Genomic DNA, 17,796 nt, shown 5'->3' on the forward strand with positions numbered 1-17,796 from the left:
TGCAGAATTACAGCCACTATAGACAGTCCCACAATGAGCTTTCCTTAGTTTGTGCCATTTCTGTGTCTGTAGCTTTAAATGCTACTGAGGAGGAGAGAGGGGGGGGCAAGGTGGAAGGTGGGGGTGTGGCCTTGACCAACTGCTACTTTGCATGTTTGCAAGCCATGATGTCTCTCTTTCTCATGGGTGGGCCAAATTCTCTGGGCGGGCAAAGCAGAGAAAGGGGAGGTAACCTTGCTCCTTATGACGTCATAAGGACAAGATTCCAGATCGGCCCATCTGAGCTTTCATTTTTTCAAAGGCAGAGCAGGATACCCAGAGCTTGGTTTACATCTATCGCCATTTCTAGCCACTGGGAGACCATAGGCAGGCTGGGGGAACTCATATTAATGTTAAAACCTCATAAAGTGAAATTTTCATGCCATGGGACCTTTAATGAAATTATGTATTGATGACCTGTTTTTAAAGATGTACATATTTAATAGGAAAGAATGGGCCTTGAGCTCAGAGCCACTGACAGGGTAGAAAATCAGACAGTTAATAGAGATGGACTAATGCATGATTATTATTGGTTTATTATTATCTCTTCATTGGATTTGTAGACAATAAGGAAAATATAGAATAAGGCCAGCCTTATCCTTTAACATATTGCAGTATGTGTTGTTCTTTACATATCTTGTGTTACAATGTTGGCCCTTCTTCCATGTCAGGTTATCAACGCTGCTCTCACTCTGGCTGCCCGCCCCCAAAGCAAGGTGGCCCAGGACAACATGGATGTTTTCAAGGATCAGTGGGAGAAGCAGGTGCGCATCCTGACCGAGGCCGTGGATGACATCACCTCTGTGGATGACTTCCTTTCTGTGTCAGGTATGAAGCAATACAGCACACATTCTTCAGTGATTGGCAAATTGAAGAAAACAATGAAGATGTTCCTGATTTACACTCACTCACAGTCACAGTTTTATTTAGTTACTGGAAGCTTCAAACATCAAGTTGAAGGGGTTTCTCTGTGACAAAAAAACAAACAAAATCTCAATATAAATAAAAACAAAAAAGAAACCATACATTTAACAACAACAACACAATAGAGCAAATCAGAGAAACGTCAGAAAGCAAAACAACCTAAAAACAAATGGTTGTTTCTGTTTAAATTGAAAATGGAATAACATTTTTCTTTGCATTTTGTTCTATTTATTTTGCCCAACATCTCCCATTCGTTTGTCATTTTAGTATAACATTGTAATTGTTAATCTATAATGTTACTACTAAACATTCATTAAGTTCATGAGAGGCGCACTTTTGGTTCATTGGTACATTTATTGGCATGTTTTTAAGAAGAAGCAGGTTAGATAAAATGAATTGTAACTGTTCACAAATTCATCACATTCATGGTGAAACATATTTCAACACAATAAAAAAACATGATGAATCTAAACATTATTTCTCCGAACAAGAAAAAGCCTTGTGTCCCTTCAGTTCCATTCAATGTTGTTCTTTTTTTGTCTCTCCCAAGAGAACCACATCCTTGAGGATGTCAACAAATGCGTAATTGCTCTGCAAGAGGGAGACGTGGACACTCTTGACCGAACTGCTGGAGCTATCCGGGGCCGAGCTGCTCGTGTGGTCCACATCATTAACGCTGAGATGGAAAACTACGAACCTGGGGTCTACACCGAGCGTGTGCTGGAGTCCATCAAGCTCCTGTCTGAGACTGGTTAGTGCACTGTACACAAAGCTGGTGTGGCAGAAGTCACAGTTGAATGTATTACAGTGTATTGTAAAGATGAATACAGTATCCTTCACCCTTGTGCTGTGCTTGCAGCCAACATTTTGCTACAACCCTTTTTGCAAGTTAAACTACTTTCATTCAACACACACACACACACACACACACACACACACACACACACACACACACACACACACACGCACAAACACACACAAACACACACTAGCACTTAAATTAGCTTCCCAGTCTGGTCAGTGACTTACATACACACCTTAATTGCCTGGATGCCCAGCATCCCACAATTTGGATCAGTGTCTTGGCTCCAACATAAACCTTGGACAGCACCTGTTCACTCGTCTGCCACGCTTGCCTCTCATACATTTTCTCCATCACTGTGTGGCTCATGCATCACAGCACATTTCAGGAGACCTGAGTTTATCCCTGTGGCAGACCAGACTCAGGGCCAACACACGTCTCAGTCCCACCACCAGTGAAGATTGGCTCCCCCCATATTTGACTGAATACTTTTCACAGATTATGGGGGTGTGAGGACGCAGTGGGGAGTGAAGAGGGAACTTGTGTTTAGTGCTGTGAAATGAAAGTGTTATGTTGGCTTAGTATATGCTGGATCAGACCTCTCTCTCTCTCTCTCTCTAGATGTGTGTATATATATATATATATATATATATATATATATATATATATATATATATATATATATATATGTATGTATGTATATATATATGTATATATATATATATGTATGTATATATATATATATATATATATATATGTATGTATATATATATATATATATATATATGTATGTATATATATATATATATATATATATATATATATATATATATATATATGTATGTATATATGTAGCTGAGGAGTTTTAAGTTTTCAAGTATCAAGCATTGTAGGCCACAAGAGTGCAGGGTGTATGAAATAAGAAGAAGAATAAGAATGAAACACATTCCTACCAATGGCGTCACACTATTCCACTGAATTACAGCATAGGTGGCGGTAACATGCCAAAATATGCTGCAATGCACCAGCAAAGGTACGGAAGAAGATCACTGACACTATTTAAGGTTGTAAATCTTCCACCTTGATCACTGGTGTTTCATGTAGTAACATTTAAAAGCTGTGTAGGAGGGAAAAGGTAAAAACTTTTGTCAACGTCGGAGTGCAAGGCTGTGGCTATATCCTGTAAGCAGTAAGCCTCAATAGAAAAGATTCATTCTTTCATTTTCCCAGCACTGGTTATGTTGTCATATGTTATAACATGTTTTGTAACACACAGGTGGTTCGGTGGTTCAGAGCTTGAGAAGTCAGTGTTTCTTGTCATTAATGCAATCTTGTTTAAGGTATTGTTAGGAAAGAAGAAAGGGTCCGGTGTCTTCATTTTCCTGAGAAACATATTTGCTCAATGCAATAGCTCCTTAAATGGCTTAAAAGTATACTTTAAAAAATGCACCATTACGAAAGATGGACAAACAAAAACACAGGATAAAAGGAAAGAAGTAATTTAGATATGATCTGTCTACAAGAATCAAATCGGACTACAATCCCTCTTTAACACCAGCCTTTTTTCTATATTCTTGCACATCCATCCCTCCCCCGGTTCCTATCTCTCCCATTAGAGCCCATTTAGCGAGGCGCTATATCTATTGTTTTGCTCGTTACTTTCATCTGCCAGGATAATTGAGGGACACAGTGTCTCTCTCTCTCTCTCTCTCTCTCTCTCTCTCTCTCTCTCTCTCCCCCCCCCCCATTCACTAGCTGATAAGTCGCAAAAAGCATTAGGTGAATCACGTGTGTCATGTGTGAGCCACTCTGCTGGCGCTCATCTCCACCATAATGGACTACACACAGTGCTACTTATATGGTATCTTAAGCCCATTCTGTTCTATTATTGCATAATTTAGTTTAATTGGGGTAATTAATTGATGAAGTTCGGTGGCAATATCTTGTGGACACTTAAGGTCAATTTCCTATGACCATAACCCTGTCATACACGAAGACTATATAATTGTGCTGCTGTTCTATTAATCCTCCATGGAGTATTGAGCTTGTTGCTAGAGTCAGCAGGACCCCAGAAGCATTATGTCAGCATTACTGAGAACGACGAATGGAGAACGGCATAATATTGATTGCCCACTGATTTTTCTTTATCATGTATTTGCTTATTAAAGAGCTAACATTATAACGTAAAGTTAAAATCAATCAAAATGAGAAGTGTACTAACTGAATGCTTTATACAAAAGAAAAATGAGGAAAAAAAAGTTTGTTAATTAGACCAGGGATACACAATATACCAGGCTAACAGAATGCAATCCTACACATAAGCGGAGGCAGAAAATAACATTAAGATTTTAGATAGTATCACTTTACTGAAGCATGTCTACTTTGTAATTTTACTTGACTATATTTCAGACATTCTGAAGTTTTTTTTAACATGGCTGTTATAACTTGTTTTACATTAAAAACTCACTGTAGGATAATTTAATTGATTGTTAAATGTGAAACACAGCCGACTGTCTATATGGTTTAGTTCAAGCACCTACACAATTAGATGCTGTACTGTACTTCTTATAGTTTGGAACCTGTAAGAACTGCACTGTTGGCTACATTAACACATTGAATATGAATACAATTTTATCATATGAATACAATTTTACAGAGATAATAATAACACACAGTTCCACTGATGCAAAAAAAACCCTGAAACCAGTCACAGCCAATACTGCAATAGACTTGCAGTTTCAGTCCAATCTTTACTACCTTGTCAACAAGAAAAGTAATAGTTGCAACAGTTTAGACGGGCAGATCTAGACATGCTGATGTGCGACATCTATAGGAAAGTAATAGCTTCAGCAAATTTACCCCTTGTGTTACCTGCAGGAAATGAGTCTTACAGATGCAGTATTTTCTTTTTCATAGTGGCTGTTTGAAGAACAGGGGTGGTAGGATGCAGAGACCAAGAAGAAAATGACCAATGTGGGTGGACTTCTGTCCTTGGTGCTGAATTTTTAAACTACAAACTCTTAATGTCAGTGAAATAATTTACACATCTGTTTATTGGAGACTTCAGCAGCCACAGTATGACTTTTTTTGCCTGTATGTGGCAACACGTAAAACTTAGATGCTGCTTCATTCTATGGGACTGCAGTAGGAGTCCTACAAATGCCAGTGCCATATTTTGATTCCAGTCCGTCACTGAGTAGAACTGTAGACTTAAGCAGAAAACCTAGCATAAATTTGACAAGACGATGGATACAAGCATCGGATTTTAGGATGGCTAGTGTCTGTCTGACTTCACCTAAAGATAAAGGCTAAGATGATGCAGTTTATACAGATGCAGCAAATAGGCAAGTCTCACTGGCTGCATGGCCTTTGGGAGAACTCCTGTCTTAAACTTTAACAAGGCCTCGTGTCCTCCCGATTGTGGGTGCTAATTGAGATGTTAAGGCAGGGAACCGGCAGCTGTGTTAGACCAGTGTTTCATTGGCTCCATATTTCTCTTTGATGAAGAGCTTTTGTGTTTCCCTTTTCTGTTTCCCTCTAAGTTTGTGGTAGTTGAGTTTTTTTAGGGGCTACCATGCACATCTGATCTGGACCATAAAGCACTTATTGATCCTTGTGAACGTTTGCCTCCCTCTCCCCTCAGTCCTCACAGACCTGCTGTCTGTGGATTTGAACACAGTCAAGGAGAAATCTATAGCTGGGGGAAAGATGATTATGTGTTGCTGAACAAAGGAAAAGGATATAGGACCACACACTTTTTAGAGGGTACTGAGTCCAATTAACTAGACTCTACCAAAAAGTCAATAGCTGTCACCAAGGATTTCACTAAGCGATTTGAGCAGGGATTTTAGTGGAATGCATTGATGTGTTCCCCTTTTTTTTTATCAGTGGTGTGCATGTGTAAAACATCTATCCTGTGCCTGAATGTGTGTGTGTGTGTGTGTGTGTGTGTGTGTGTGTGTGTGTGTGTGTGTGTGTGTATGTGTGTGTGTGTGTGTGTGTGTGTGTGTGTGTGTGTGTGTGTGTGTGTGTGTTTATGTGTCTTTTTGAGTTAGCTGTTTGTGTTTTTATTTGATTGCCCCTGTTTATGCCCGCGGCCACTCGGCCAATCGCACCCACTTGCCTGTTTTTCTGACAGCTGCCACATCAACACAGGACGCTTATCACAACTACCTGCCCTTTGACCTTGTCTCAATTTGCCCATCCTTCTTTCTCATATTGAGTGTGGTCAGATTTACGGCCGGGCCAAATACAAGCAGCCAAGGCACACAACTCTTCGGTGTAAAGCTGAGCCATAGATTCCTGACAGACAGTCCACACATGGGCCTGGGATTGAAGCGTGTCCTTGGGAGGGGGAAAAATCAATAGCCTAATGGGAAAGTGGTTATGGCTTCTCTCTCTTTTTCCCCTCTCCCTCCTTCTTCCCTGAGATACTTTTCTGCCTACTAACTCCCTGTGTTTAAACTAATCTTCTCCTCAAAAAACGGGACAAATTTTAAAGTTGATCATTAATGTGGTGCCTGGAGAGGGTAGATTAAAAAACTGATATATGGCCTAAGTCAGTGTGCCATTTAGAGAAGCAGGGTGGCGTTGCTCCTTGTTATTACATCTGGGCACAGTAAATGGGATTTAGCCAGGGTTTTGCAGTGAGTAATAACACACATGCACACACTGCCACCCACATGGCATGCCTGTAAATCAGTGGATCAAGTGCACTAAAAAGAAGTGCAGCAAAACTGAGGGAAAGAAGTAAAGACACTTCACACTGTCTACTTTGAAAATAATAGCTCTGAGGACCAGACTGTGGCTGGCCTGACTAAAAGCAACTCATCATAAATATTGAGCATTTATTTTAAAATCTTGAATCAGAATACCTTTTCAGTGACATAAATTAATCAATTTGTACTAACTGGGTGTATCCATTTGTATAATGATGGAAAAAGAGGTTTTAGCCATAATGGAAAGCAGATGGCAAACTTAGAAGGAGAAGAGGTAAGGGCTCTTAATCGGTGCATAAATAGTGGTGGGAGTTACAGTAAGAAAGAGTGCTCATGATGCGATATTGCTATGAAAGGGGCAGTGCAGTATGATGACATAGGTGAAACTATTAACCAAAGTTAGAGTGTAGGAGAGCAGAGCTGTACGCAGACTAAGAGCAAGAGGACCAAAGTCTTAATCTCATAACCTTTAATGTTTTCTGTGATTTCTACTTACTTACTTTACTCAAGTACTCAAGTTTGTGTGTTTGTCAGTGTTAAGTATTCATTCATTGTGTGGTGAGAGAATCTCTGAAGCTGCTTTGCTTTCAATGATTGGCACATTGAAATTAAAGACTTTATTGATCCCAGGGGGAAAGGGACATGTTACAGCAGCACAGAGACAGAATAAGAGGTAAGAACATGAGATAGGCTTTATACCGTATACTGTATATAGGCTATTACAATACCTTGAACCATATAAGTGAATTGTGCAACTATTGATGCAAAGGTAATTCAGTAGTCCACCTCTGCAACCATGATGTGCAGGTGGAAAGCCAGAAGTTGTTAACATTAAGGGCTCAGCTCAAACCTATCATTTAGGAAAAAACATTTTCTCCAACTGTCTTTATCATTCTAAAACCAGAACATAACAAATGTTGAGGATCACTAATTTCACTCCTGCCACCTGAAGATAGGCAAACATGGTCTTTTTTTTTAGTTAGTTACATATCATAGGTAGGAATTTGCCCTCCCGTTCCGCCTTGGATGATGTGTGTACCATTAGCATTCATTTGGAATTGTGTTTCTGCTCACCTGATGAATTTAACTCCTATATTCACTCTCCTTTTACTGTAGCTCTGTTTTTACGTACGTAGTAACATTGAACAGTGAAGATGCGGGCCATTCAACAGAAGCAATGGGCTGAAAGACACTATAAAGCTCTGTAGAGCTGAGGGGTACCGCAAAGACGGATGATAATTCTCTGTAGTTTCATCACTAAGAGTGACTGTTTTAAGTAGTCAAATTATCCTTTCTCAATGTAAAAATATTGCTTAAAGTATATAATATATATATATATATATATATATATATATATATATAAAATGTATATATATATATATATATATATATATATATATATAAAATGTATATGCAGTATATGTAATATATGCACACAAGGAAGTACAAATACAATACTATCAAATATATTATAGAAATGGAAAAAGACACCATAATAGAGAATATAGTATAACAAATATGCAAGAATACCGATATCAATATAGTAGTAATATAGTATATTTATAATTATTTTAAGTGATATAAGTAATATACTACTTTTACAACTACAATGTCTTCATCAGTCCCTTTAATTCTGTATCATTTTATTAGAATTTAAGGTTATTTTAGTCTGAACAATGATTGGCTGCTCAATATGTCGTTGTAACAGTTTAACAAGGAGTTAAAACTGTATCCTCCAAACACAACACAAATCAAACTCTTTGACACATCCATCTCTTGGTTTAAAGTTGCAGTTAATGATTTAGTGCATGTCTTGTTTATATAATCACTTTTGATATTACCTCTTGAAATATATTGCCTAAATTGAGCTGTTTTCGTACAAAATCGAGGTTAAGGCATTAACAATGGTGCCGTTTGTGGTGTTTGGAGCTCGTTAAACGCCTCACTGGGGCACGCCTTCTCTGCTGTGAGTTTTTAAGCATTCATTGTACTTCCATAACTTCTCACTTAAACTATGCTTAAGCCTAGGGGGTGAAAAGAATCCATTCTTACATGGTCACATTTAATTCCCTTCATCATTTTTCAACTGGAATGAGTGAAATTGCTCCTTACCATCAGCAACTTTGCTCATTAAGAGCTTGGAGAACATTTAAATATTTCTATTTAAAACGCCTTCCCAGCAATTCCCAAAAGCCTATTTTACGCTTCTGCGGTAAGTGGATTAAACTGAATTAAAAATAAAAAGAAAAAGGGAGAGACTTTTTGTAGTGCCTTTTATGTTTGGCGAAATATAGCCTATGTTTTACATCAGACAAATAAGTATACTGCAGACACACCTTTAGTGCAAGCTGGCTTATTGATTTAGTTCCCTCTGCGTGTAAAAGAGAAAGAAAGTGGGGAGAATGATAATAAAATCACACAGTTGGCATTCTGGTGGAGGCTCACCAGCCAAGCTGCCGTATTTTATGTCTTTTCCCCAGTTTTTCCTATCTACCTTTGCTCATTAGACCTGTCTTCTCCTCTCAAAATGGTTGTCTTAAATCAGTCCAAGTATATACTCTTCAGAAATCCACTCTTTATGTATACATATTCCGAGACATTTTTTGTCTAACTTATCAAAAACTGACAATGAACTACAATGAACTGATTAGATTTTGGAGGTCAAAGGTTAAGGTCACTGTGTTTTTGGCCATAATTCAAAAATTCCTACGTTAATTATGACAACATTTCACACAAATGTCTAAATAACTAACATATCTATACAATGATGAAGTGATTACATTGTATATCCAAAAGGTCAAAGGGCAACTTCACTGTGAAATCATAATGTTCTGCATAAAACTTTTCTGGCTATTATTCAACGGCATAACTCAGGAACAGAAGGGGAGACTGTGACCATATTTCACATTTGGTCGGATACTGAATTGGTGACACTAATCTTTGGTGCCCACCTTCTTCTGTGAGTTTCTGTGCTGCCAGGTTGAAGATGTATGAGATGCATCCATGTTTCACCAAAAAATACACTTAATATCTTTTATTCAGTTTAATATCAATTCAAATTTCATTCATAGAGTAGGTCTAGACCACACTCGAGGAAAAACTTACTTTTAACCGGCAGAAGCCTCGGACAGAACCTGGCTCGTGGGCGGCCATCTGACACGACCGGTTGGGAGAGAGAGAGAGAAAGTCTTCACTACATTAAAGTACTGTCACAAGTAATGGTGGTGTTTTAGGCATTTGTACTGTTTGAAAAAAGTTTTCTGACTGTCTGTCCAGGTAAACCATAGCTTTTGTTATGATAATTTGGGACAGCACAGTCCATAAAAAATTACACATTATTAAACTCTGCATTCAATTATTGTGACTCAACAGAAGATTACGTAGAAAGGTAGCCTGCTATTCACATTCAGCACGATTCATTTGAACACACAAAGAGCATAAAGCTCTTCCATCGGGTCTGGCCAATTGATACTGGCAATAAAACCAACCATTTTTATGGTCAATAGGGACTTTTCTTTTGTTGCTTGTCTTTTGTTCGGCTGAAAAGACTTTGTTTCCCTTCATTGTGATTTGACAGGCTGAGCTTGCAAGTTAGCGTCCTTGTACTGTACTGTAAAGCACGCACAGCCATCTCCTCATAGGTTACACACATGCACACACACAAGTACACACATGTCCACATGCCAAACGCCAGCATACACACAAACAGATCTGTGACAGACAGGCCAATCTTCCTGCTGGGTAAGCCGGGGTAAAATAGCTAATTGGCGTGCAATGTGCGAACAGGATATTGTCGCATACACAGAGGTGTAGAGTGACATCTTGCCTTCTCCTGAAGTGCACAAGTGAAAGACTGCTGTAGAGACCCAGCTGCTGTAAAATTTGAGAGGAAAAGGTTGCAATCATGGCCTCAACTAGAGAAACACACAATAACAATTGTGCCTTCGCATTGCCATCTTTTCTTTCTAATTGATAAGCTTGCACCCATTCTGAAAGATTAACACATGTGATACACCTGAGTCTCATATCTTTCTTTTGTTCTCTCTATCTACCTCCCTTACCTATTTCTCCCTGCAGTCATGCCCCGTTTTGCTGAACAAGTGGAGGTTGCTATCGAGGCACTAAGCACGAACCCTCCTCAGGCTTTTGAGGAGAATGAGTTCATTGATGCATCACGCTTGGTCTACGATGGCGTCCGTGACATCCGGAAAGCTGTCCTCATGATAAGGGTATGGCCAATATAAAACAATCACTGAAATACTCTGAAATTGTTTGAATGCTCAGCAAGAGTTAGACAGAAATGAATGTGTTTGGAAATGCTGACTAAGACCAAGTGTATTAATTTATTTCCTCCATATATTAACAACTGGTAGTTGTGAATGTAGACATCTAAATAAATTGTTTGTTTCCTCTTGTTGCTGAATAGTCAGTCAATGTTTTAAGTATATTTGGTTTAAATTTATGATCTACTTTTTATGCAATCTACAGTCACTTTAAGCCATATATTATTGACTTTTTTACCCTCTAATTAATACTTTGAAAATACAGAGGTAGAAACCAAAGCATTTAATCATAAACCTTGAGAGAATAAAATCTCCTGAGTCTCTGGATTTATCCCCATGACTCATGAGACAAATTTGTCACACTCACAGACACCTTTCCAGTTTGTGCCTCTTCTGATTATAGCTACACATCTGTGGTACATCATTGATAGATCAAACTGTGCCACCGACTGTCATCGATGGTGTTCCTTTACAAAAATATATCTGCCCTAAGGATGAAGACAAACATAATTGAAATTCCCATATGAGATGTCACACCTTTCACATGGTCTGTTTTACAAAGCTAGCAGAACATTTTACAGCATGTCATTATAAAAATGCTGAATAACAACATGACACCAGCAGCTCTACAGCCTCACATACCCACTCTGATGTTACAGTATCTGCATTTCTCACCCGAACTGGCCCTTCTCTCTTCACCATGTAATTCATTTATTCAACTTTATGCATGCTGGAAGTTTTCCCAGTGCAGCTCTTGAAAAAATCTAATTATGGAAAATAATTTGATGTTGGTAAATAATGTAAAACAGGCAGCTTTGAACTGCCCGGGACCAGCTGGCTTCATAATCCCATCCAAGTTCAATTACTTTCTGAGGAGACAACTTGGAAGATCCCTGCTTTCTCTGTTGTCTAACTCCATCATATAGATAGTAAATGTTGGTGCAACATGTAATAGTTTTTTGTGCACACATTTCTAAGCGTCTGTGTTATTTTTCTCTCACTTAAGCCGAGAATGGCTCCTTTTGAATTTGTACAGCACAGATCTTATGAGCAGTCGATGGATTAAGAAACCAATTCTCCACAGTGTTTAAAAATTGAGGCAGGTCTTGAGAAGAGTGTAATGAAAGTTTATAAAAGCAGTTTGTCCTGGCTTTTATGTCCCCATGTACACACACACACACACGCGCACACACACACACACACAGTACGAGAGTAGTGCGACGGAGTAGCAAGTACTGGATACAATGGAACATATACTGTATGAAATTGAACAGTGGTTGGAGACTGGCAACTATAATATAACCAATATGTTTACACTCTCTCCTATTCCCATAAACTGACCTACAGCCTGTCGCAAGCAGAAAGTTCAACTTTTACTGGAAGTTCAGAGCTAAAGTAGCTGCTTTACAGAAATGCAAGGGGCTGCATTGATGTAGGTATTTTGTTTATAGTTCTCAGTGAGATTATTAAATTTGTTCCGCAAAGGCTGGTTTAAATAATAGATCCTTGAATTTAAAGGCTTATCAGATGCCATAACACTGCACAGTGTTTTATAATTCTATAAGACAGGTTTTTACAGCTCTAAAAAGTTATCACAATAACAATAATTGTTGAATTGTTAAATCTGTTGTGATGATCACAAGGTAAACAGGTGTACGCATAACAAAGTAATCTACTAGGTAACAATTTTGCTGAACATGTGTTTTTTTGTGTCAGCATTTGCACTGGGCCAACCCAGGGGCCCCATTGAAATGAATGACCAGCTTTACAAAGCTGGTTAACAATTTGTTCTATTACCCTGTTTTGTGATCCAGCTATAAATGCATTCACATGAGGGGAAGGGTTGTCAAGTGTGTTTGAATTTGAAACATTTTTCTTTCCCATGGGGAAATTGGGTCAGTACAGTGGCAAACCTATTTTGATTTGGTGGGATTAAATAGGAATACAGACACATAACTAGCAAAGCCAAAACTATACAAAGTCAAACGATAGGCCACACTTGATCAACTACTGTTAGGAATACTAAGAAGGAAATTCATCACAATTACTAGCCTCTACAGTAAATTGAATTCATTAGGCAATAAGTCTACTGTTGCTTGGTAGGAGTCCTGCTTTATAGCCAGTGTGAGCACTAGTTCTGTGTAAAGCATTAATTATATCTCTGATACAATTAATCATCATAGAGAGGCAACATTCTCGCAGCCTATAAATAGAATAACTCACATTTCTCTTCACAAGCATAACTGTGACAGCACTGTGAATGCAGGGCTTTTTTAAATGTGATCATCATCTAAGAATGATGACTTTACACAACATGTACATGTTTTGAACTCATATTCTGAGAGGTAAACCATCCAGCATAAAGGTTACCATGGCGATGTAGCCCAGTTTAGAGTGAGCCAGCTTCATGCGATCAACAAGCCTGTGTTGAAGTTAGCTGGCTAACCCACTAATCTTAATTAGTAAGGCAGCAGGAAATTAATTATTTAGTTTCACACTTTGATCAGATGCAAACAAATATACATCAATTACATTCCAGTTGTTTGTTTTTTTATGAGAGACCACAACTTGCTTTTTCCAATTATTTAGTGTGGTTGAGTAATGCTGTATATTTCCTTTATTATATGATGCTTGTGATTCTGCTTTTTTCTTTTATATTAAAAGAAAGAGAAAACAGAGGACTATCATTACTTTAAAAGAATAACATTAAGCAATTACAATCTCCACACAGCAATGTTCGATCATAAATCTTCAACTTAAGATCATTGTGCAGAGACAAACTGTGCAAATATTTATGTTCACAGATAAAAGCAATACAGCAGACATTGTGTAACATTTAAGTTGCTTCCTGTTTAAAATATAGTCCTGCTATGAGTTTTGCAATTTTTGCTTTGCAGTATAGTGGATCTGAAAGGCAATAACACCAGCCTTGACAGAGACCATCCACAAAATATTGTCTAATCCTTGAGTTGTAGCTTGATGAACCAATTTCAGTATTTTCAAGGTTGTTAGTAATGAATCAAGCAATTTATCAGCTGATATGTTGTGGCAACTGACATTAGCCAGGTGAACCAAACAAAAAACTGGCCTGCGCTGTCTCTCTACGGAGTAAAAAACATTTTCAGTGCCCCCATTTAATTTACTAAAACGCTTTTTTCCATATTCTTATTCAATGGCAATGCAATGGAACTACAGTCACTGACCAAGGTTTTCTGCAAATGGGTGCATATACTGTAGTTATCTGTGAATTCACATGTTCATTATTCTGTGGTCAAACAGTGATTCATTGTTTCTATGTATACCTCTACATTTCATCTCATTGTTTGGTTGATATCAACTGCCACTGGGTTTTTCTTTCCTGTCAGGTATCTTTTTTTACCTTTCCACCAAAGCTAATGTATTTATGCTTTTTCACCTATTATTATGTTATTTCATTTGACATATGAGTTTAGGATGAAGGCTTTACTGTTGTTATTGTGTGACATCTCTGTCTGTCATATGCTTAGTTTGGTTTGAGCTAAAATTCCCAATGAGGCACTGTATACACGGTAACATATGCTGTCTCCTACTGTGGATTACCACACAATAGGGCATGAAGTCAAAGTTGCTCTTTTTAACTGTCAATTTAGGAGTCATATGATTTTCTTTTCTTTTTTTTGTTTCTCTCTCTCTGACTGTTTGCTCTACTTTGTCTTTGTGTTTCTCACAGACACCAGAGGAGCTGGAAGATGACTCTGACTTTGAACAGGAGGACTATGATACTCGCAGCAGGACAAGTGTCCAGACTGAAGATGACCAGCTTATTGCTGGACAAAGTGCTCGGGTGAGTGGATGTTCAACTTCCCACTGTGCTGAAAACTTTCTACATCTGCCTCAGTTATGGAATCTGACCTGAAAAAAATACAGAAAAAGACACCATGTATTTGGTTTGGGCAAAGGCTGGTGAAAAAGCCCAAATTCATCATATAAGTGACTGTAGTGTTATTGCTTCAGTGGTAGGCTGAGGTGCAAGTTGAATTGCATCCCACCTCAACACCCACCCCTGTTCCCTGACCATACTGGAATCGATTTATCCAACTAGTTCCACTTACATGGCATGAAAGTCCATTTAAATGATCCTAACAAGCGGATTATTTTAAATAAACACTGTTCAGGGGTGGCAGGTGTAAAATTGCATTCACAAACAAAGAAGTAATTACCTAATTCCCTTTAGATGCCAGACAAAAGACAAAATATAGTATAGTACTGTGCCAAGGCTTCTGTCGCGATCACCAGGGTGTGTGCTTTGTTGCACATTAGCAATTTTTCACTTGGGCCCAGCTTAAAGAACATTAGGAGGGTACCACTGTTTGCTCCCCTCCAGCAACACAGAGGCTCTAGCGGTGTATTGCATGTTGAATAAATTATGGATGGCAGGCGTATGACTTGGCCCAATGCCTCACCCCATGGCACATAGGCCTGTATAATACTGAGTCTCTACACAGTCAGCACACACAGGGGAGTAATGCACAAAGAAGGTACAGTTGACATAAATAAAACCAAATCAGCAGCTAAATGTATGTGCTAAACAGCTATAGTTCCGAATGTGATGCCTTTTGATAGTAGTTCAAACTAAAAAATAACCAACTCAGAAGCTAGGGAACTGCAAACAGGCTAGGGCTGTACCCGATTTAGAATTCTGTCAGTTGAATCGGATTTATATAAATATTCAACAATTTGTTTCTTTGGTCCAGGTCCGCAGCTGCCTGTACCGGAGAGCAGCATGTTTTTGTGTGTTTAAAACAGAATATTATAAAAATTCTACATCCATGTTTAATAGTTAAGAAAATCCTAAATTGATAAAGTGCCATTTAGATCACATTTGATTTTGCAGTACTCTTTAGTAGTTAAGAATTTACGTTTTGCTTTATTAATTATACAATTCAACAATTGAACTTGAAGAGACAACTCATAAAAGTTTTGGTCAAATCTGAACTCCAACCATAAACAAAAAGAACAGACCCATGCTTTGGGACCACAGTAGCATCTCCAGGATGACTGTGGGGGTCCTGGGTGTGAAGTGCTTTGAGTTTATTGTATGTATCCTCCCACTAAAGGCTCCCGCAGCGTAACATTGCAGGGCCATCTGAGCTTAGACGCACCAGCACTACTACACAAGGGAGCTTCACAGCACCAAACTGTTAACTAGTTTTCCTGGCACTCAACTGTGCTTTGAGTGGGCACCTCTCCTTTGGAACAGTTTGAAGTCGCAGCATGTCCCATTGTCATAAATTATTGCTGTAATACAAGTGATATACAGTGGATTGAAGGCTGACATGGCTGAAAATAAGGATCGTTCATGCACCCTTCATAAGCAAGCTATGCGCTCGAGCCCGCAATAAATAAATGCGAGGCAATGTATCGCATTGTGCTTTTAAACATGACTACATTTGTACATTTAGTACACATTATTGTGTACAATATACCGTACATCTGGCATACTGACACAGCCTCTCACGCTGTTAATTGATATTGCCTGTTTTTTTATTTATTTTGCCCTTAGAGATTAAACATTTGCACACGCAGAAGGCAAGCCCATTCATAAAAGATGTTTGCTGTGAACCACTAGTGATCTGCCCAGTCAGCCTCAGCCTGTCGTGTCAGGATAAAGCTTGCTGTCCTCTCACGGTCATGCCAAGTGCACACTAGTGCTCTGTGTTTCTATTTAAACAGACAAGAGGAAGTGTAATCCATTTTCTCCATTGGAGCTGACATGAGCATACTGAGGTTTACAGTCATGATCCCTCCAAGCCCCTCCAGTCCAGTGTGAGGGTATCACACACGGGACACAGGCATAATATCTCCCTCTGACTTTCTCGTTCTCACTGTCTCTCTCTTCCTCAGTGTAGAAAAAAAATCAAATGAAGTACAGGGCGCTCCTAGGAGCCTTTGTTCCCAGTGGTCTGCCTTGTGGGTGCTCCACTTGTCACTTCTATTATACGTATGCGTAAAGCTAACTTATTAGAGCAAACATGCATAATGGGAGGGCAGAAAAAGACAAAGGGGAAGGAGGTCTGTACTGTAGTGTATTTTTCTATTAGAACACACACACTCACATGCACACACACACACACACACACACACACACAAACACACACACACACATACACACACACACACACACACACACACACACACACACACCGAACAACATCTCTTAACACAGTGATCGGAACACTGTTGATAGGTCATCCATAAAATTGAACTCTGAGTGTCTGGGCAGTTTATTTCAAATGAAACAAATTAAAGTAATTTCAAGATGCGGCACACTGTGAAGACACCCAGAAAGCGCTCTAATCCCTGCAGATGTAGCCGAGTCGCAGTGTATTGGCACAGCACTCCCTCGGCCGGATTTGCCACTATGTTAAGCTCCCAAGGCCCGCTCCTTGTTGTTATCAGTAAAGTAGAGGAAGGGATTTGGGGATAAGTGAATTCTAGAGAGCAGGGGAGGAGGGAGAAGGGGGCTTCACCAAGTGCTTCCTGCTCCCCTGACGTCCCAATTGGCTCATGTGTTTACCCCTGTGCTTTCTTTTGTGTTCAGAACCCCTCTCTCTCTCTCTCTCTCTCTCTCTCTCTCTCTCTCTCTCTCCCTGATGCTCTCTCTCTCTTTTTGTCACTCCATTTTCAGAGTGAATTTGAATACCAACCAAATCCCTGACTTTCTCTCCCCAACCTCACTTGATCCCTAATTTTCAATCCAAATTGTTGAGTTTCAACTGATTTTTTGCTCTCTTTAGCTGTCTAGGGAAGCAGTTTTCTCTTTGTTTGATGCAGCTCTTGTGCGCAGAAGACGGAGGGAAAACATTTTGATTGCACTTACAGAAATATTCAAACCTAGAACTACTCTGTTTCTCAATTTTAATTCTTTATTTGACTCGTTACAATGGCATTTAGCAAAACCATAACTGTACTTCTTCTCAGTGGTGTACCCACCATTTTGACACCAGGGGCATACTGCTCGGTGTAATTATAGAAATAAGTGAATAATTGA

The 17,796-nt window shown here is 39.0% G+C and overlaps 1 protein-coding gene across 2 annotated transcripts in view; it reads left to right on the top strand.

The window, feature by feature from the left end:
- ctnna2 (catenin (cadherin-associated protein), alpha 2) overlaps positions 1-17,796 on the top strand; it is a 358,287-nt gene that overhangs the window by 324,062 nt on the left and 16,429 nt on the right. For both annotated transcript variants that reach the window (XM_031302751.2, XM_031302752.2), the window contains 4 exons: positions 711-867; positions 1,514-1,714; positions 10,561-10,712; positions 14,476-14,589. In XM_031302751.2, the coding sequence (XP_031158611.1) occupies positions 711-867; positions 1,514-1,714; positions 10,561-10,712; positions 14,476-14,589 (624 nt within the window). The remainder of the gene's footprint in view (positions 1-710; positions 868-1,513; positions 1,715-10,560; positions 10,713-14,475; positions 14,590-17,796) is intronic.

This window comes from Sander lucioperca, chromosome 4, assembly GCF_008315115.2.
Source record: "Sander lucioperca isolate FBNREF2018 chromosome 4, SLUC_FBN_1.2, whole genome shotgun sequence".
In the NCBI taxonomy this organism is placed as follows: domain Eukaryota; kingdom Metazoa; phylum Chordata; class Actinopteri; order Perciformes; family Percidae; genus Sander; species Sander lucioperca.